The 22,638-nt window shown below is 38.4% G+C and overlaps 1 protein-coding gene across 1 annotated transcript in view; it reads left to right on the forward strand.

Annotated features, from left to right (window-relative positions):
• Positions 1–22,638, forward strand: part of PIGK (phosphatidylinositol glycan anchor biosynthesis class K) — a 64,730-nt gene that overhangs the window by 31,529 nt on the left and 10,563 nt on the right. The window contains exon 10 of the mRNA XM_068200034.1: positions 11,038–11,113. Coding sequence (XP_068056135.1) covers positions 11,038–11,113 — 76 coding nt within the window. The remainder of the gene's footprint in view (positions 1–11,037; positions 11,114–22,638) is intronic.

Here is a 22,638-nt window from a genome sequence, read left to right on the forward strand (position 1 = left end):
AAACATGAAGTTAAAAGGTGCAAGACAGAATGTAAACTCTTTACTAGATTTCATATATTTGATAATGTAGCATGTAAAATTCTTTAGAATGAAATCTTTCAGCTCTTGCCTGCTTTTTGCATCTCTTAATTTGGAGGTCTTTTCTTAAGCTTATTACTGTGTAATTGGAGTTGTTCCGTTGTTTCTCTGACTGTTACTTATTCCATCTGAAGGTGTCAGAAGAGAAATCTGGCTTCCTTATCTCTGCTAAATGAACTTCTAATTTTTACCTTAGTTTCAAAGTTGCTTTTTATGCATACATGTCTATACACACAGCAACACATACATGCACATGTATATGTTTGGGATCGTGAAAGACCTTGAAAAAGCATTGGAAAGTTTGTTCTTCTACATAAGATGCACTGAGAGGCTGAAATTCTAAAAACTGAGTGACAGATTGGCATTGTGATATTTTCTGCTTTACACAGCCCCTTGGTGCTGGTATCTACTGATAATATATACTTAACATTCAGATTTACTGATGCAATGTTCTTTAGATTATAAATGTTTGCAGAAAATGACTTATAAATAATGGAAGAACCTACCATAAGAATGAGCTAAAGACTGAGATTAGGTTAAAAATACTAGGCCTCCAATCTTAGTTGAAGTTACACATCATTTTTGTGTAAACCCTTGCATTTGTTTAAAAAGAAACAACATGGAACAATCCTCTGACAAAAGAGTGAACTTGCTATTTTTTTTCCTTTATTTCACTTTTAATTTTACTTTTATTTTTGAAAGAAAGCCAGGTGAACTCATTTGTTGTATGTACTCCACTGTTGTAAGGCAGTCTTAGAAAGTCATGACCAGCTTAAGTTCAGGCCTGAGTGAATACTAAATGTTTAATTTTAGAAGTTTAAGTCCCATTTTCAAAAATAACTATTTAATACTAGTCTTTGTTAGACATTTTTGTTAGTGTAATAGTTCTACTAACATATTTTTACTGTCAGCTGGGTCCAACCCATATAGGTGTTGTTGAAAAATGTGCTAATTAATTTTTTAGGAACTTAGATTTCATAGAAGTAGCTTTTGCTTTATTGCATTATAAAGAAGGTCTTTGATGATTGCTTAAACATTGCTTGGCATTTACCATGCTGCAGAATTGATATGTAAATAAAAGCAAAATTTGTAAATAAACTTTTCCCTACTAAAATGGTTTTATCTCTTTAGTCTTACAGTAAGACAAATCTGTACAAAGAATTTAAGGTAACTGAGAAGAAAGAAATGGGAGGGACATGCCTGTAGCCCTCAGAGCTGTTTGTGCTCCTGCTCTAGCCTTGTCCCTGGGAGACTGCAGAGAGAAAGGGTGCTGGTAGCCTGTGGCATGCTCTGAGCTACTGCATCTGTCCCTTCCCAGCAAGAGAGGTGCGGTAATCAGAAATGTGGACTTGGCAGGTGTCTGAGATGCCAGATTTTGTGTCAAGTATTTGGATTAGAAACCACCTGTGAATATTGGAAGTTTGGCTTCTCCAGTCTATTGCTTGGCTTTGCAACTAGGAGTAACTTGCAAATCCAGATATATGTCTTGTGTAGGTAGAGTTGACAGATACTGGAATTAGTACAGCACTGAACTGAACACAAGGGCACAAAGTCCCTCTTTCTGTCCCTCAGGCCTCAGACCTAGTGGCTTGCCTGGATAGGCAGGGGAGTTCCCAAGTTTGTGTGCCTGTTGGGAGGCTGGCAAGTGGCATGTCATGTGCTTGACCCAGGATAAGTATGATTTGCTGCTTCTGCTTTTGTTCCTGGGACTACTTAAATTGTATAGGCTTAAAGGCTATAAAGTTTGTAAAGTCACTGAACTTCATATAGAACACTCTGGTTAGTATATAGTGGTATACTGTGGTGGACAGGAGACAAGTCCTTTTTGGTTCTAATACTGTGAAATAAGTGAGGACAGAAAGGCAGACCATAAAATACTGATATGAAGAAAAAGGATGACTGCTTTAAGGGATTAAACATTAATAGATTCTTTGTTCAACATCAGCAGATTCAGTAACCTGCAATACCTTGGCCTTGGAAAATATAATGTCCAAGTGTTTGTATTTGAACTGGAGGTTTCATCTGCCATTAACAAGAACAAACAAACCAGAATGCAGACAAAGATAGTGCACAAGTAATCTATAAATTAAAGAAAATCATGGTCCCAAAGATGATAAAAAGACTGATAAAAAGCTTAAGAGCTACATACATTCTATGCAGCTTTCTATGAAGCAATGCCCTTCTAAAGTGGTTAGCAATATATTGTTACATAGGTACATGTATTGACAGGAGAATAAAGCATTTATTGCTGTCTGACTGGAGTGCTACTCAATTCTGTCTGCTGTGGCCACTCTTAGGACCCTTAGAGTTGGCTACAGTGAAGAACAGCACTGGTAAAAAACAGATTATTAAATTTTGTAGTATAGTGTTCTGCAATTCTTCGTGTATCTTGGTTGTCTGCATTATGGAAATGTGTTACTGATCATGTTGTAGCAAAAAAAGATCAAAAGAAACATCTAGTATTCAGGAGAGACATGATTGCACAGTCAACCATTTCTCAAAAGCCCAGAACTGTAATTTTTATGATTAATTTTCTGAGCACCTAGGGTATAGCATGTTTTAAGAAAATCTGGGTCTATTACTGGTACCAGTGTATGCTCCTTTGTACTCTTGTAGATAGAAGTGCACTTGGTGCCTTCCCTTGTAACGTCCTTATCCATAGGAGGAGGCAGGAGGATCAGCAGCCCTGCTGTAAAGGATCTGGAGGTGGTGATGGGCACCAGTGCCACCTCCATCAGTAAGACAAGCTGTCTTCTGAGCTCCGTGAGGAGGAGTCTGATCAGCAGATTGAGCAATACTGTTATCACTTCTCTTTGATGCTGCTGAAGCTCTACCTGAAACTGTGTCTGGCATTTGGCCTTCCCCTTCAATAAAGATTTTGAGAGAGGTTGCCAAGATGGTCAGGGCTGAGGGCACACATCCTGTGAGAAGAGCTGGTTGAGAGATTTGGGCTTGCTTGCCCTTAAAAGGCAGAAATGCAATAGCAGGCTGCAGCTGTTTGGAATGCAGTCACAGAGGTAGTTAAGGTAAACTCTTCTTGTGGTAGCAAGAGGCACTGGCTGTAGGTTGTGGCTTGGGAGGTTCAGGTTGTGCATGAGGAGAAATGTTTGCAAAGAAGGGTGAGTTAGCACAGAGAGGTTGTGGAGGTTGTGAAGATGCAGGTGGGCAAAGCCGTGGCTGCCCTGACCTCGTGTTGGGAGGCTGAACCGGATGGTCTCTGAAAGTACCTTTGAAATAAGACTTCTGTAATTCTGTGTGGTTACCTCCCTTGATGGACTGGAGTAAAGGGTCAAAAAAGCAAAATGGGAAGCTTGAAATGAAGGGGGTAAGGTAAAAGGTCTGAGGATGGTTTTGGGCAGAGAACAGGCAGAGAACACTGCTACTTTGACAGACTCATGTACTGAACTAAGCATTCTCATGAGAAATTATAGCTGGATAGTACATTATGTGACTCATAAACAGAAAAAGTAGAAATATACACTGTAGGTGTAGAAATATTGGGACTTAAAATATGTGTATTATGGGGTTTTTTGAAGGCGCTTGTTGAAAAGTGTAACAATACAAACCAATACAGATACATTGTTTAGTTTGAATATGTGCAGGAAGGAGCAGTAGTATTAAATACAAAATCAACTTGGCTATAAAGACTAATTGTGGCCACTAAATAATGGAACTGCTACCCTGGCACATTCCCAGGTTAATTCTTTGATTTAAAAACATCTTCCTACTGATTTTCCTGACTTGCAGTGCACTGGCAGGTGGTGTTGAATTGGTCTACATAAAGATCAGGCACTGTGGATAAACTTTCAGTTGTGAAAAATGAGCAAGTGTGCTTTATCCAGCTGAAAGTATAATTCCAACATGTACTGGTACCAGTATTTAAACTGGATGTGTGATGTGGTGGCATGGGAGGATTTAGACTTTGTTCTTTGAGATTCGCGTGAAATTCAGTCACAGGTTTCCAGACACAGAGCGATAATGAATAACCTGTATGGTTTTTAACCACTCTTGGAAACATTTCCCCTGCAATTAGGAGGGAATGGATTCAAGGGGCAGATTTGCAGCCTTGGTTCTTAAGGCAAACACATGCACACTTCAAACGGAATCAAGCGTTTGCTCAGTGAGTTGGGCAGTCTTCTGTTTTGACTGGTTTGAAGCATCAGTAGAAGCTCCTCTGATATAACTGGACTTGTCTTTATAAACATGCCCCAAGTTTGGGAAATTTGATACTTTTACTCTTTTATTTTTCCCCCACAAAACCTGCCTGTTGTGAGAATGAATTAGCATTAAGCCATGAGCACCTACTTTTAGCTGTGGACTCAAATGGTGATTTTCAGTGATAGAAGAGAGACTTAGTGAGTCTTTTTATCTCCAAATTTTGATTAGCATTTTGTGCTTCAGCAGCATCATCATGTGGAAGTTTTAAATTAATTCAAAAGAGATTTTCTAATTTACCTAAAATATGGAATAGTTGAGATAACAAAATGAAGCCCTATAGGTCATGTGGTTTCCAGTAGCAGGAAAGTCAGTTCTGCTTACTTAAGCTAATATTCTTTTTAATTCCTTCCCTCTGTCTTGCCTCAGAATAAAAATAGGAGCAGGCAGAACAGAGAATCCCTTCAGCAAATTTTTTTTGACAAAAGTCATTGGCTAGAAAAGAGGAGAGAGACAATACTGGTCAGCCTGTGCTAAAACACACTATAGATTTCTATTACTTCTTTTTAGGATCTTAGGATAGCTAAGAATATGTGGCTTGACAAAGGTTAATCACCTGAAATTCTTCACATAAGAAATTGTGTGGATCACAGAAAGACAGAGGAAACATTTGTTCAGTCAATTTTTATTCAGTTTATGAACTCAGTGTGTCTAGCAGACTCTTGGAATACCAGCAGACCTTTTTGTGATCAGGTCCAAGAGAAAGTGCTGTGCTTCACAGACTTCTGATACTTTTTAAACTCCAGGAATAAGTCTGTGTGACTAGTTTGGGTCAAAATCTTTCACATTTATTTGAAAAGAAATGAGCAGATTACAGAAAGTATTTTGCATTTCTGAACTGGAAGATGTTTTGCTGCTTTATTCCACAGGAATATCTCTCTGTAAAGGCCAGCAAGCTGAAGTGGTTAATTTTACTTCACAATGCAAGTCAGTAGCATCCTTCTTCAAAAAATTGTAAAACTGATTTTGTCTAACACTGATTTGGTTTTTCATCACATCAAAGATATTTTCGCTGTCAATTTATTTTTTTCCTTTATCTCCATATTCTATTGTTCATTTTTGTGCAATCTTCTTTTGAAGCTGTCTTTGATAGTCTGCTGTCTGCAAGCATTACTGAGTGAAAGTCACAGCACTTGTGGAAGAGAATCTTGGCTGTACCTGTGAAATGCCTGTCCGTTTCCACCACAGCTCCCTCCTCTCCTCATCTTTGGATGTGCAGCAGTGTTTTTCCCATCCAAAGGTGTTCAGACTGCACAGCAGTGAAGGGCAAAGATGAGTGTTAGTGCTGTGAGACCGCCCTGCGAGCCCCCCAGGGTCAGCCTCCAGCTGCCCAGCATTCCAAAGCCCAGGGCTAGGGTAGTGAAGGAAGTTGTTTGCATTTTAGGTCTTTAGAGGGAGACATCCACACTCACCTGAGCAAAGGTTGGAGCAACAAAATGTACACTGAGTTTTGACACTTTAATGAAAGAAACTGTGCCAGGAAGGAGATGTTGTGAGGCAGTTCCCTGCAATGATGATGCTCTCAAGTATTTGCTTCTCTTCTTTGTGACTGTCCGTGTGGTAAACATTCATTTAGACAAATCTGGCATTCTCTTACAAAGATGAAAAAAGCATTGATGAGCACACTTTTGAGAGAAGAGCAGAATTAAGCATGATCTCACCTTTTTAAGCACTGTTATTTTCCATGTATCTTAGTGCTTCTGTTGTTTAAACATACCCAATTCTTAAATACGTATGAAGTTAGGATTTAACAGATAGATCAAGTGCCTGGCATCAATCCAAGGTCTAATTCTTAATCTTCTGTACTATGGATATGGTAGATAAATTTCTCAATGGCCAATTTTAAAAACTATTCACTCAAACCCGACATAGCCCATTTCAGCCTCTTTAATAGGAAAGCTAATAACTTTTTCTGATGTGCTGCATAAAGCTCTGGTATTTTGTTTTCTTTTTATTGCCAGATGCAAGTATGTTCATGTATTTACAGTCAATAAAGCTATCAGTGCTATACACAGGTTTAGATTAATAATTTCAGCCTTTCAGTCTTGGGTATCAGGTTTAGGCACTGCAGTGTTATTTGCATCCCTCAGGCTCGTGCTGACTGTCCAAGTAGTTGCAATGTTTCTGCTTGGAGCTACTTCTACAAGTGGGACATCCCATTCCAGCATTTTCATTCACATTATTCAGAAGTCATGTCTCAAACAAGCCAGGCAGCACTTGAGTAGTACAAATTGTCTGTGTCTACAGAAAAGAAAGATGATGATCTCCAAACCCCTTCTTTTCATGAATTTTTCTCTCTGATACCCTGTTCTCTCTGATACCTCTCTCTCTTTGTACCCTGTTCACACTCTGACTTCCAGTTTGGATAGCTTCCAAGAGAGTTGGTTCCTTATTAGGACGTACCATCAAAGAACAAGAGTTTCAAAAGAGATGCAGCATTACCCGTACGTGGGTCATAGGTGTGAAATTCTGTGTCCTTTCTGAGCCATCAAATCTAGAGAACATACAAGAAGGAAGAAATTCTGGCTTTAGTCCTGCTGCCTGTTATAATTAGTGAATGTTTATATTATCTGAGAGCCAGGTTTTTATGTTACCTAGACTTTTCTGTCTCTTAAATGTCTTAACAGCCCATTTCTGCCATGAGCAAACCAGTCTGTGATCATGTACTTTTTCCCCCTCTGTATTTTTGTAATACTTGCAGAATATAAAATACATCTCTGCCCTAAAGCCACTGCAGCTATTCTGTGTAGAAGACCATGGGCTGGGTTAACACTTTTGGGAGAGTGTGCCACCTCCTCATGCTCAGAATTTATTTTTCTTTAGTACACATTGACTGTCTCCCTTAAGAGTGAGCATGCAAATGTAAATAACGAATAAGATATTTCATGAAATATCTTGACACTTTTTACTGGATTTAGATTCACTTTCCACAGTTTCTGTTTCATGCTCACTTTACTTCATCTAAGAGCAGTTGCAGTGGCAGTATAAAAATAGCTTTTAAATTGAATTTTTCAAGATCCTCCTCTTGTGCTATCTCTTACTGCTTCCCACTTCTCTTCTGATTTTACAATTCTTTCTACTCTTCTCCCTGAAAATCAAGATCTCCTTATGCTTTGCATTACCAGCTGTCAGGCGTGATGCCATATATGCTGATATGCCACTGTGTTAGCTTGCTTTGCCACTGTTGGCAGCACTCTGCTGTCATGCTCAATTGAGACAGAAAGGACTGTTTCTTACTGGAAAATTAATTCATGAAAAACTACCTTTGTTTCTGTAATATAATTGTTTTGAAAGAAATTGAACATACAAAGAAATCTGTATTACAACAAATTAGTCCTTAATTTTATAAAGGTTTAAGTGTCAAATATGAATGAACTAAACACAGTGAAGCCAACTAATTTAGTGAAATTACAACCTCAAATTGCCACATTTGATTTGAGCACAAATTCCATCAGCTGAGATGGTTTATGTATTTGGATTTTTTCCCTAACATAACTAGTTCTGAGCAAAAGGGAATGCCTCACCAGGCATCTGGAAATTATCTCCAGAAGGAGTAACCAATTTGCTTGTGTCCCTCTGTGAAAGGGAGAGACAAGGTCAGAAGAATTGTATTGGAGATGATCTTTATCCTGTTCTCCTTCTCCACCCTGCAAAAGAAGGAGGAAGTAGAACATCCTCTTCTGTTTTGACCTGTTTCTCCCCCCTAGGTCTTTCTTTCCCTTATGCTTTTATGAAGAGGACTGCCTTTTACAGGTCATTCTGCCAGTCTAGGAGTGCTGGTGGGCTGCTGTTCCTAGGGCGAAAATGAAGGAGCAGTTTTGCAGCAGGTTTCTTTCTCCTGGGTACAGACTGCCCTGATGGGCTTTCTTTGATCCATGGCAAAAGTGACCAAGGTGACCAAGATGACTTCCTCAAAGACAGGGTGAGGCTGCAGCTGTGCTTGTGAGCCAGGCTGATGTCCTGTCCTGCAGTCACATCAGTGTCACTGTCAGTGTGGCCCCTGTTACCAGCATGGCTCACCCCAGCTGGAGAATGTCTGTTCTTGGTTCAAGGCTTAGCACGTACCTGGAGCAGCCAGCTGGGGATGCAGCCCCTGCTTTGGGGGAGAGGGTTCAGCCATTTGTGAGCTGTATCATGGGGCTTGATCTTACTGGCCCGGAGCTGTCTCCGTTCTTACGGAAATGACTGGTTAAAGCACACCCTTTGTCCCCACTTGCAGGGGATTTTAGGCTTATCTGCAGGAGAGAAGAATCAAAAGTATTTTGTAGACTTGACAGTTAGTACATCACTAAACACATCTACAAAAGTTCATGGCATTACAGCAAAAAATTTGAGAAAACAGTTCCGAACTTCACTTCCAAAACACCTGTGTATGTGTGTGTGTAAACATTTTAGAGTGTGGGTATATAAATGTAGATGTTTATTTAAATAGATTAGAATGTCCACCTACCTAATCTATATCTTATAATTCATTTACATATAAAATGTAGTGTAGTTCAAGTGACTTGGTCTTTTTACAGAAAGTAAATTAGAAAAAAAATAAAATGTCTCTCTTGATGTTGAAAGGCTCCTATCAGTGTAATTTCAGTTTAAATCTAATTACTTCAAAATGTTCAAAATGCATGTTTATACTACTCCCCTTCCTTTTTTTTTTTTTTTTTTTTAGTTAAGCCTTCCTAAGGCTTAAAAATATCTTGATAATTTTTCTTTATCTTTTTTAATCCTTTGTAATTTGAAGGAAAGGTTTTTTCTTGCAGTTGACAAGGAGTGTGTTTGACAGTGCAAGGGAATTGATTCTGGCTGATTCTGGCTAGACAGAAAAACTGCCAAATGTACAAGGTCCTTGACACAACAGACAAGTTTTTTTTTTTTTTTTTTTCATTTTTCCTAAAATTCATTTATAGTAATTTTAGCTGTTACTTTCAGCTTCAAGTGTTTAATTTTGGGACATGAGATACTATTTTTTTATAATTATTCCCCCAGATTTGCAATGTCTCTGTAAAAACTGTAGAGATAAGCATTCAATATATTGATGAATATTGTGTTGTGTGTACAGTTGTTTAATATCTAAAACTATGGCTAAAAAATGGGCTTAGGTAGCTGGTATCCATAAATCAAGGTGTTGTGTCAGCTAACAGGCTCTCAGCAGAACAAAAGAAATCTCCAATTCACACTGTGTTGTGTTTGCCAATCAGGGCCAATGACAGAAAGTGGGGAGGAAGTGAGTGGAAGGATTCTTTCTGCCCTCTGTGGTGGAGTTGCTGAGCCCCCTCTAAGCTCTGATGGTTGCACTGGACTGCAACAGCAGTGTATTTCTTGTTAAAAGTATGAATTCATCATTGTCATAGTAATCCAAAAACTCTAAAAACCATATCAGTAAATGAGCTCTATCTGTAGACCAGCTTCAGCAGTTCAGAGCCTGCTTATTTAATTTTTCTTAAGCACATTAAATGGTTCTAGGCAGGCTGTCACTATGATCTTTGAAATATTCCTGTGTTTCTTTTGTTCTCTGCTTTTAAATTTCTACACAGTAAGACTTTCATACTCTGTTCATTACAAATTTCTGGATATTCAGACTCTTATTTGAGCTTAAAGCCTTTCAAACCACAGCAGAAGTTCAGTACTGGAAAAGGGAAGAGATGTGCACTTTGTCCTCTCGTTTTCCACAGCCTGTTGACTCCCAGTGCAGACCCTAAGCCTGGAGACTCTGACTCTTACCTGGGAGCTGGTCTGCAGGTCAATTAACCCAGCAAGTATGCATCCTTTTTGATTAGAATAGGTATAAGGTTTAAGCCTGAAAAATAATGTCCTGGCCACAGTTTTTGTCTGAAAATAATTCTACATCAGCTTTAGAGAAGTGCCTTGTTTTTGTAAGGATCTTTTTTCCCCCCTCACTTATTGTTATAGTGCTCAAATTCCTATATTCAGAACTCTTCAGAAAAATAGAGGAATGGCTGATGAAAAACTTGAGTGATACTTAGAAAATGTAGCACATGCTGTGCAGTTCCAGTAGATGAAAGCAGCATGGTTGAAGGATTTAAAACATGCTTTCATATTAATCTACTATCATGTAAATATTCTAAGACATTGCTTTTGGTTCCAATTTTTCAGCTGCAACCACAGTTTATTCAAAGTTTAAAGGGTTATGATGTATATTTTTGTGAAGCATTCACTCTATTTTTTTTTTCCACAATAGAGTTTTGGCTTTTTGGTAACCAGGACTACACACTGCTGTGCTGGCAAATGCATGAATATTTGTGGTGTTGAACTTCTACCCCATTTAAACACAGCTGTACATTTGCAGCAAAAATGGGAAATGGTGCCTTCCTGCCTTTTGAGATGGTCATATTTGAATTATGTTGGCAGAATTGAGTGAAGAAGCTTGTATTGTTAACAGTGCTGAATCTGCTCTGTAAATGCATAAGACTTTTCTTCCACAGCGATTTCAATCCAGCTTTCACCAGTCCTTGTTCACCTAAAACAAAATTTAAAGGTTTTCTTAGGTTTCTGCTGCTAAATTTGTGCTTTATGTCAGGGGAAAAATGCACAATGTTATGAACATTTCTGTTGACTATAAATTTATTCTTTCACTCAACTTTATACGAAATACATTCCATTATTGTCATAAAATACACTTTTTCTTCATCCTTAAGCAAAACAGTATCCTGAAACACTTAATTTCATTAATATAATTTGGTAAACATTGTACTAACTTTGACTAACATGAACTTACTTTCTTTCTAGGTTTCCAGAGGAGGAGCTGGCAACAGAGCCACTAAAATATGCTGAACAACTTCCTGTAGCTCAGATTATACACCAGGTAAGTCTTTCTATTTTAAAAATTCCTTTGAAAATAAAGAACATCTGTAATACTTAAACTGCTTTTCTAGGTCACACAGAATTAATGTCCTTGTGCTGAAAGTATGTGTAAACAAGGTACTCTTGTTCAGATGACAACTATTAAATTATAAAAGTCTCATTCTAAACATGGCAACGAAAAGATGCTTGCTGTACGACATGGTTAACACTTCAGAGCTACTTGTTAAAATTGTTGTGTGTCTGCTGATAGAAAAGAAAAAAAATCCATTAATTTCTCTGAATTTGCATCTTGACCTAAATCATATTCCCCTTCCTGAAAAAGCAGCCAAAGTATGGAGTCATTATTGTGGAATAATTGTCATGATGAGGTGAGCAGGGAAAACAATCTCTCCTCCTAATACAAATCTGAATTAGCACTGTTTTTATTTCTAACTATAGCAGTGTCATCATACTTTCTGCTTTGAACAGGGTTTTTTTTGTTTGCTTTTTGTTTTGCACAATTAAAAAAAAGTTTCTGTTTTTCCTAGATTGTGCCTTCTTTGTCTTTATTTAAATGCAATACTCTGCTATTGATTTAAGTAAATAAATGAGGGATGATGTGGACATAGAAGCTGGACTTAAAGTTTTTATTGTAACATGTCTCCCCCAATTCATGGCAAGGAGGAAGAAGAGATCTTTTCTGTGCAGAAGATTTTATATTCCCTTCTTGCTCTTTCCTCAGAGTTCAAGGCCTGGTTTTCAGTCCATCCTTCTGGGTAGATCAGGTACCCAGTCTGCATTCAGGTGTCTCCTCATTCTTTGCTGTCAGCCACAGAGGGCTCTGCCTGTTGTGTGGAAAAGCTTATGGCCAAGTAGCATGCACAGCAATCGATGTGAGTCTTGCATCAGGGAGAAGTAACTATCGTTTTCTTAAGTCAGGACTAAACAGGTCACATTACAGTTTTCCTAATGGTATCTTGGCCGTACAGAATCTTCCAGGTAATCAAATATGCTCTGAAAAATTGACCTGAAATTTGGGGAAAATAATGACAGTTCATGTTGGGAGACAAAATGGTGCAGTCTATTCACTGCCTTGAGATAAGGAAAACTGCCAGACTGAAAACTGGGACTTGGTACTGGCCAGAGTAGCACTAAGCCAGATAGGCAATGTTAGATAAAGCTGTGGTTTCAGACTCAGCTGTTTTTAAATTCTTCAAGATCAACGGGAGCAAATAAAAGTTCACTAAGACCTTTAATAGAATTTTGTAAACAACTTTTTGTGTATTAATTATTATCATAGATCTTCCCAAATACCTTCGTCAATAAGTGTTTGAAAGCATTGAGTCTCATGCTGCAGGCAGTGATGGTTTTACCTTAAAGGAAACATAAGCTTTATTTTAAAACCTTAAAGTGTACAAGCCTTTCCTGCAAGTTGTAAACACAAGGGATTTAAAAACCTTTGGCTGAAATCTGCACCTTCGGGAAGAATTTCTGATGTGTTCAGAACATGGAAGACTGGAAATCAGGACCAGTTTGTATGTCAGGAACTCCCTGGTGTTGTCAGAGCTTCAAATGACCCAACAGCCTGCAAATGTCACATTTAAAATTCTGTCTTCATGCCTGACTCTCAGCATAAATGAATTAAACAGCAGAGCAGGCAGCCAGTCAATATGTTCTTAAGAGTGAGAGTGAGCAATGAAACAGTTTGGGGGTTGTTTGGAATCAGTAAATAGAAAGTGCATGGAATGGCTCACCTAGAGGAAAATCTCAAATAGGAAACAGAATTAACCTTTAAAATAGTCAAGCAGACCAAATGTCACAGCAATATTTTTATAGCATTAGGTGGATAATAACCACAGAGTGTTCTTTTGGCCACTGTGTTACACTGCAATAGAATATTGTGCTGTGGAAAGGCAAAAAGCTGGTTTTGTGTGCTCTTATCTGTTTGCTGAACTTGCCAGTAGTGCAGAGCTGGGGTCTGCACAAGGCAGTAGAACAGACCCAACAGAACTGCAAATGTCTTGGATGCAGAGAAGGCAATAAAAGGACCATTGTTTAGCTGTGGTGGCAGGGAGTTTGGCACCATGCCCTGGCTGAGCGTGCGACCAGCTGAGCATCACTGCACCAGCATTGTGCTGAATTAGCTCTGCAGAGAACCCCATGTACCCTTCTGAGGGACCTGGCACAACTGGGACAAGATGTGCAGGGGCCTTGTTTATATGAAAAAGGATTTTATTTCTCTCTAAAAAAATAAAAAAGAAGAAAATTATAAGAAACTAAAAAGTGACAAGAGTGAAAACAGTGAATAGTATTTGAGATGTTAGGATGCTGTATCCAAATGGATACATACATACTCTAGACATACATAACAGCATCAGTGCTGTGTACTTACAGCATAAATATACATTAAAATTTCGCAGTGGTGGACAGGCATCCTAAATTAGTATAAAGTGCATTTTAATTACACTTTTTAGCCGACATAGCCACTAGTACTATCCATCTCTAAAATTGGATAAATTTAGTCTCCTGAACACTACTAAAATATTCCTTGTGCTTTTAACTGAAAGAAAAAGCCTCTAGTGCTTGGTAAAGGAATGCAGGAATGCAGTCATTAATATAAACTTGTAAAAGTTGAACTTTTAGAGTAATGCCCACATGAGACAGCCTTTTTAATGAGATTCTCTCTGTACAGCCATGCATACAATGCTGCTACTTCCAGTAAGTTTATGCTACTTACAATACGACCAAAAAAAACCCCAAACCAGAAAGAGGAGAAAAAGGAGCGATTACTTTAATTCTGCACTTGTCTTTAGTCAAAACAGATCTGGTGGAAGAACAGGGCAAACTGCATTTGAGAAGATTGTTTCCATTTATCATAAATGGTATTCATTGCTGGCCTTGCAGTTCAGCAAGTCATTTTAATAAAAGTACCTTACTTCAGTGCCAGTGCTTGTGCTTGGGATGTCATTGTGTGTTAACATATTTGGCATAATCAGGATTTAGGATATTGAGAAGACTTAAATTGTTATAGGTGTCTTACTGATGGAAGAATGTTTTATTGATGAAAGGCACATTTCAGCAGATAAACACCAGATCTCCTGATGGTGTTATAATTGAAAACAAAATGAAACGGCAAATTCAGACCACGATCAACTTGCATGCTTATTTTAGTCCATTTCAAACCATTAAGCAGATAAATGAACATGCTGTTAAACCAGGATGGTGTTTCAGGAAAGTGACTTGCAGCCTGCAGTGGAAATTGCACAATTTACTTGAAATCTGACATGGTTTATAGTTGAAGATTTACTTAAAAATAAGGAGTTCCTTATGTATTTTTTCATGGGGGGAATGTTACATGTAATATCCAATTAAATTAGATTGAGTTTCCTTTTGGAGCTATAAGTTGGTTTGGTTTGTAGAAGTTTTAACCGGTGTTTTTCTGTTGCCTCTCAAGGAGAAGGCTCAGTGGAAAATGCCTTCAGTAATTTCAGGAGCTGGCTGGGAAGCTGTGCTGACCCATGGAGGAGCTGTCTCTGTCCCAGGGTGCGGTGGAGCACCGGGAGCTTGGCTCACTCCAGCCTCGGGGAGCGTGGGGAGCTGCTCTGAGGCTGTTGGCTGCAGTCACCATGGGGAAATTAAACAGAAATGTATGGAAGATGCTGGGTGGGGGATCTCCAGAGTTAAAAATGCACAGCCTGATGGCCATCAAAGGATCCTGCAGGGTTGCAGCTCTGCAGTAATTCTTGCAGGAAGGCCTTTGTTTCCTTTTCTGTGCTTCTGTAACAAGTTTGCAGCCATGACCCACCCCACACTTCCCCCAGATAAAATCCTTTTGCTTTGAAGATCAGTTTTTTGTTCATTCTTGGGGCCTCATTCTCATGTTGTATAGGGCTGTTAGTTTATTGCATTTGTTGATGTTATTCTGGTTTCATGCTGATTTAATTGACAGAGGTTTTCTTTAGTAGCATTTGCCAGAAATTGTTGAAACAGTATTAAGAAAATAGAGCACACTATGTTGTATACATTTTTTGGAAGTATCTTTTTATTATCTATAACACAACAATTTTAGCTCACAGACTTAAAATATTTTCACAAACATTAAAGTGGTTTTATGTGGCTTACAATCTGTGTGAAACATTCAGTATGAAAAATAACCCATCATATGCTGATACAGTCTTGGAAACATAACTTTAAATTTCAGGGATCACACCAGTGCCTTGCCCATTGCCTTGTAGCTGCCCTTTGGTAGTTTATACAGTTCAGGAGTCCCCTCACTCCCAGTCTGCTTCTGTCCTGATGGTGGAGTCTTTGTTCCTATAAATGTTTATAAAGCCATTAGTGTTCAGAACTTTGGTTAAATATGCAAGGTGTTTAATAGCACAACAGTAACTCAGATTTTTATTTTTATTTTTGATGCAGACAATAGGTTTTGTTTATGAATATTAATTTATTAGAAAATTTAAAGTACATTGATAAGTAATACTTGCATTTTCCTGTGTCTTTACAGGCTAAGAGGTTCAAAAACAACTTGTAATAATTAGATGTTTCAGGTTTTATTTGCAAATTTTTAGACACAGCTATTTATACATTCTTGGAAAATCCATTCATGTAGCTGTATTTGAAAATAACTTCGAAGCATAGCTTGCTTTTTAGAACTCTGGTCATGATACTCAGCTGGATGATGTCAAAGATAAAATACAGCCTTTCACCAAAAGGTCCAGGTTCTGCTGCACCTGCTAGCACAAACACAGGTCTGCTCAGGCAGGGATGCTTTTCTTTGTCAAAAATTGATTTTGTCAGGATGATTGAAAATTGAATTTTTCATACCAAATATTAAAAAGTACACTGACTTCAGAGTCCAGTTTTATTTTATTTTAAAATACATCACTTGGCTTCCCACCAAAAAGCCTTGTGACATGTCAGCCTGCCCTAGGACACCTGCCTGGTCAGGGTCTGTCACTGCAGTGCTGAGTAACGTGCTGAAGACAAGCATTGTCCCCTTACCATGGCCACTTCTTGTGGCCATTTTGGAGTGTCTGTAGAACAGCAGCCAGCCCTGCCAGTGCTCTCATCTCTCTGGTTCAGAGTACAGGTGAGAAAAGCTGTTTCTGATGCATGTCATGGAAATATGTTGACATGCTCTTCCTTACCAGCTCACCTGAAGTGGTTTTTGGGGCTCAGGCATTCTGTGCAGAGCTAAACCCAGATGTGCTGTACCCTTTCTGCTGAACCAGCCTTTCTTCATCTAGGGCACTTGGCATGTATTGGAGTTAGAAATCAATGTGTCTGCTATGTTTGGGTTTTTTCCATTTATTTTCTGTATTAAACATACGTTTGTGAATTGTTTAACCTAGAGGTGATTTGGCTACATTTTATAACTGTAATGGAAGTGGTCTCAAGTGGAATCATGACTGGATGTCATCCAGCATGTGAGAACTTGCTTTCTCCCTAAATTGTAAACAGTATATAGACTTAATTTCTCTTACTGCTGCCTAAGTTAGAGATTATTTAAATCTTTTGAGCTTTCTTTAAATTGAATGCTATCTAGTAGAAAACTCGGTGCTCAAAAGGAGCAAAAGAGTTATTACTGCACACTTTTGCCAACCAAACCAAATATGTCATAGAGCAGCAGAGGTATTCCTGCCAACGCCTTGTGCTACTTGGTGCATATAGGTGCTTTGAAGTTCACTCCCTACGATTTCTTCTAAGTTTAATTCAAAAAGTTGAGTAGCAGAATCTTGCTATGTGTATGAGTTGTGTAATGTATTAAGAATGGCACGATCCCCTGTTTCTCTGACTGACTGCAAGAAATCACCAAACACAATCTTGACTTGGTTATAGATGGTACAGATCTTCTACTGGCAAACCATTAAACCAGAGATTTTTCAGGCTTTTTTCCATCTAGTGAACTACTGCAGAGACAGGAATGGCACTCAAACGTAATCCAGTAGTCAACACAAACAGTAAGGTTGTCTCCTTTTCTTCTTCAGAAATTACATAGCTCATTAGCCACATGAAACTTCATAATATTCCTGAAATACAGCATATCTGAGTGCAGCATAAAGTATTTTTGTAAAACAGAGACAACGTAATTTTTAAAATTTGCTGTTGTTTTTCTCATAAGTTTTTTTCCAGTCACGGAATACCATGATGTGGAGTTAGCATAAATTACTGATCGTGTGTTTTTACTGACAAGACACTGTTGCTTCTGTTTTGTTATGTTTTTCATCTGGCCATGATCTTTCCTCTCGGAAGCAGAGATGTAGTAAAACAGTCTCCTCTCTTCCATCTTCCCATTAAAGCACTCTTGTGGGTGATCACTCTCTGCCTATCCAGGACCATTATTTTACTGTTTCTCAACCACAGGGGAAGTTTTTCTGGTTTTCTCTTTGTTGTTGAAATATTACATGGAATCTCTTCTTAGTCTTCGAGACAGAATAAAGATAAGTATCTTAGAATTATTTTTCTTTCAAATGCTGCCCCCCAAATCTTAAAAATTTAGCCGCAGTTATGGGGACCTTCGTTTCTGTAGTTCTGGAGTGCCATAGTATTAATGCATGGGGAGCACAGCACTGCTCAGAAGAGCCAGAAAAGAACCATGAGTGCTTTTTGTTGCTGACCAAGCATTACAGGGGAACTGAATGTAGTATTAGATTTTTGCAATTATTGCTGAACACAATGGATTGAATAACTAAATGCATTGGAAGGTATCTTGCATGAGGAACCTGAACAGTCAGTTGTGTGGTTCTTGTTTTTAACTGTTTCATACTAGAAATACCATATTGAACATTTTCTGTAAGCCAAGAAGGGGAAATTTTACCTCTTTCAGCATCCCAGAGATATTTGAGATTGTGTTTGGTAGCTTCTTCTTGCCAGAACTTTTGCCTGCATACTCCACCTATTCTTCCCTGTTTATGCATTAAACCATGCAGCTTTATGTCCTTCCTTGCATTTTTAAAAAATGAAACCAAAGCGTATTTTAAAGAATGACCTGGTTTTCCTCTTACACACTATTAAGAACAGTTCATTGAGCACTTATCAATATGTTCTGTTTGATGTGCATGTACATTATGAGCTCTGGGCACCAGTAGAATCCAGACTCTGCTGTCACATCTTGGAATGTGACTTTATTCCCTCTTCACAGAAATGGCTCCCAGCAAGGTGACAGTAACCCCCAGCCTGTGCTCTCCCTCAAAACCAGTCTCCTCATCAGGGAGATGCAGTAGCAGGCGTGGATGCAACTGATGCAGTGTTTTCAAAATGACTGTTTTAGGCTTTTAGGCTGTCCAGACCCTGCAGTTTGGACGAAGAAGTTTTAACTCTGATCTGTCAGTTTTCAGAGGTCATGTTTCTTTTCTCTTTCCTACCCTGTGAAACCCTGACATGTACAGATTGGCATTTTATCTCCATTCTTCTTTGGCACAGGATGGGAGATTAGTTTGACAGACAGCTTGGAACAATTTAAGGGGCTGCCCCTCAAGTGGCCACACTTCACTCTCACCAGTCCTGGTAGAGTCTTGTGCTCATTAAGCACAGCAATGGTGCAAAGTACTGCTTGAAAAAAAAGAGACATTTTTCATCCTGGCTGGGTATGTGACTACAGAATTTCTAAAGCCAACTAGGAAAAGTAGTATCAGCTAAAACTGATAAAGTGTACTTTTATTCCTGAAAGTTTTTGTTTATATTTCTCATGAGCAGATGAGAGTAAAAATAGCTGTTACTGTGGAGAGTTAAAGTGGAAATAAATTTGAGGCTTTTGTGCATATCGTGGGAGTGCTCAGTTTGCCCTTGAGAATACTGCTAATATGAGGCTTTATATGTGACTGTAGCCTCATCCATTTTGTGGATTATGAGACATCAGTTTCATACCCACCAGCATATAGAATTGTCAGATGTACTATTAAAAAATATATGAAAAGATACCCTAGCTCTATAGTACCTATAATTGTTAGAGGTGCTGCATTGGATTTAGAGCTTCTTTAAGAGGTAATTCCTGTAACTGTTTCTTTTTAATAAGCACTATTTAAGATGTAAAATGAAGGAAGATGTTCAGGAAATTACTGTAACATGACAGGCTTTATAGAGTGCTGTAGATCTCTAGGGTTTACTCATCTGAACTTCAAATAACTGCATTTCAGGGGTCGGTAGTAACGGTATGGCCATAGACTCAAAAATTATTATATTCCTTATATTAAAAAAATTGATTTGCTTCTTTTCAGCTGAAGCAGCCATGTGTTTGAAGATCCTGTGTGCACAAACCTTTCAATATGCACTATTGATGTTTCTGTGTCTTTGTTTTGGCATGGAACTGATTGTGCCATGATCCCCTTTTGTTGTCCTACACGACCTGCTCACAATTGTGATTTCAAGGGATGGTTACTGTTTCTATTTTGCTTTATCTGTGCTCAGAGCTTTACAGAAACAGACAGGTTCAAAAATGCTTACAGCTTGAAGTAAACTTCACACAGCAGGTTGGCAAAAAGCAAACCAAGGTTAACAGCAACGTTCTGATTTGCAGACTAGGGCTATAAAGGACCATTATGTTAATCTCTTCTGACTTTCTGCACAAAGCACACCGATACTTGATTTATTTTCTCCCTTCTTTGTGGCTGTATTGACATCAGGAAGGACACGTAGAAAAAGGGTTTGAGCAGAGGTTGGGAGATGTTTATTCAAAACATCATAACTAGGGGGGGAACTAAAACCGAGGAGGACAATTAGGGCATGTAAGAACATATTTGTGATGACAGCAAATATTCACAGTACTGCAGCTGGTACTGAAGAACCCACATGTATGGGCCCCATGGGTCTCAGTTATTGACATCATGTGAACTGTTGCACCCTGCTATAGGTAAATTATCAGTAGCTGTCTCACTTTGTTTGGGGCAGATGATATTAGAACTGATCCTGTCACTACAAATGTAAGGATGCTATTTTTAAGTGAGTTCTGTGCTTTGAGACTCTGCTCTCCTTTGTGGTCATAAGAAGCTTGGCTAATGTCAGCTTTTTTCCTAAAATTATCTCTTCCGCCATTTTCACTCTCAACATTTTAGTCCTCTCTTAAGCATATAATTCACTTTTTTCATCATTCCTTGGTTCCGTGATATTTTTATATGATATACTGATCTGCATTCATTCACATTTGTTATTTATAAGTCAAAATTCTTAGATATTCTGAGTCTTTTTGGATTTGTCTGCACTGGGTCCCATTTACTTGCTGTTCCTTCAAGTATTGGAAAAGGGAATGCTATTTAGGGCAGTGAGGTGAGTTGTCTCCAATGGGGATAACTGAATAGGTTTTTCAGTACATAATGATATGTAAATAACATACCTCTGCCTCTCATGGGAATAGACTAAAAATCTGCACAAGCTATCTGTGACCTTAATAGGTTCGTAGGCATCAGAATAGACCCCTGACTTTTGCTGAAGCAAAGTATGTGATGTACAAACACTTCAGGCGTGTTTCAGGGCTAAGCAGTGCTGTGGAATAACTGGGAATTGAGGATGTGGTCCACACAGCTTAGTGTGTATGGCAGTGTATCCCAGCAATACAATACAGCTGATGCACAAGCAGTAACACAAGCAGTAGGTTTTAATAGTAGTGACCATTAATAAAACAGATGATGCTTAAAACATGCTAATTCATTATGTTGCAAGAGTGTCTTCATGTACATTACAAGGTGAGGCTGCAAAATACAGTGAGAGGTAAGCTGCTCCATTTGTCTGGTTTTATGTTTATGATGTTTTATATGTAAAAGTACCTTTTAAAATTTTTCCTTCTTTTTTAGTTTATTTTATTACAGGTTCTAGAGCAATTCAGGAAACAGATGCTGCATTTAGAAAAGCTTTGATTTAGTAAGGCTTTCTGTGCAAGAGAATGCGTCTTTCCTAAAACTTCATTTTACTTAAATTAACTTGTATTTCCACTGAGGATGGCTTATATTAAGCACAAAGGGAGGCTTAGCAGTTTAGACTTCCATCAAATAAACTGCATAACTAAAAAGAGAAGATGCCAAGCCTCACATACTTGTACTTGAAAGAATTGTGTTCTCTCTCGTGGGAACTCGAGATTAGAGAAATTATAAAAGCTTTGCATAAAAACAGGGAGTTAGAATTAATTTTTGCTTAAGCGGGGAAGTGTCAAAAGCCTATTATGGTAATTTTTCAATTTTGTCTTAACTGTTCACACATTTTAAAATAGTTGTACAACTGAGTGGAGGCATAATTGATGTGTTGTGGTTTCTTTTTCCTTTCCTTGGGCCATCATAAAACACGGCTTAGGTGCACTTAGGCATGGAAGAAGTAGGTGTGCTAATTAAGGAGATGAAAATTTTCATATCATAGTGAGAAAATTTACCTAATGGATTGGAATAGTACTCTAAGAATGGTTCCCCTATTCTTAATTACATCCAAGTACCAGATATCAATATTACATGAAGACAATTAAGCCACAAAAACCTTACTGAGAAGGCATAATTCCTAGCAGTAGAATTACAGGGTTGTAGAGACTATAATGTTTATGACTATTATTGTTATTATTGTGAACAGTAGCACTATAAGTCTACATTTAAAAGAAATTACTTTATTCATTGTCTTTTAATGTATAGTAAAAGCTGAAGATATTGTGGAATGAAGAGCTACTGATACATTTATTTTTTAAATATTTCTTAAATTAAAAAAATATAAATCTTGTCTATATCAGAACAACCAAAAAACTGCTATGGTGTAATAATTCAAAATTTATTGTTGACCTAGAATAAATTTTAGGACTTCCCTAGTTAGCAGAAGACTGATTTATCAAATCCTTTTCATGGTAAATTAAATCTCTTTTTCTTTTGTTAAATACAGTATTAACAGCAGGAATATTGTTCCAGAGTTACTTTCATTTTGGTGATCAGCTTTGCTGTTCCATAGGAGGAGTCTTTGGTGGACCAGGCTTTGCATTTGGAATGAGATTTACTGGCAAACATAAAGCATTGCTCCATAGTGGGCATTGGTTAGTCAGACATTGGTTTTTATTATGCAGAGAAAGGGCCCCTTTCCAAGCTTGCAGCTGATTTTTCTGCAGAAGCCTGTTTGGGCTATGAAAATGCTGCCTTTGGCATCCCCAAATTACACCCAACTTGTTTGGCCAGATTTTTTCTGGCTTTGTCTGCAATAGAAACTGGTGAAAGGACAGAGATTTGCTGTATTGCAGGAGTGAGGCACATTGTGCTTCAGCACTTTCCTGGTGCTGCTGAATGGCTTCTGTCAAAACCCATTTCCAGTGTCTCTTCACATGAACCTTAGAGGGGTCTGATTGTTCCTTGGCCCTTCTCTCCCCAAAGCTGTGTTTGGGAATTACCTGACTAAAAGCCCAGTGTTGGTCATGCAGTTTTGGTGAGATGAGGCTGGAGAGGAGGCTCAGCAGCCACTGTGGCTGTTAACTGAGATCTCTGGTTTCTGATGGGTTGTGTTTGTGTCCCTGGAATAATATGGCAGGACTAACAGAGCTGAGTGTGAGCAGGGATGTGTGTTGGGTAGAGGAAAGGAGAGGATGCTGTAAGA

This window comes from Anomalospiza imberbis, chromosome 9, assembly GCF_031753505.1.
Source record: "Anomalospiza imberbis isolate Cuckoo-Finch-1a 21T00152 chromosome 9, ASM3175350v1, whole genome shotgun sequence".
Taxonomy (NCBI): Eukaryota; Metazoa; Chordata; class Aves; order Passeriformes; family Viduidae; genus Anomalospiza; species Anomalospiza imberbis.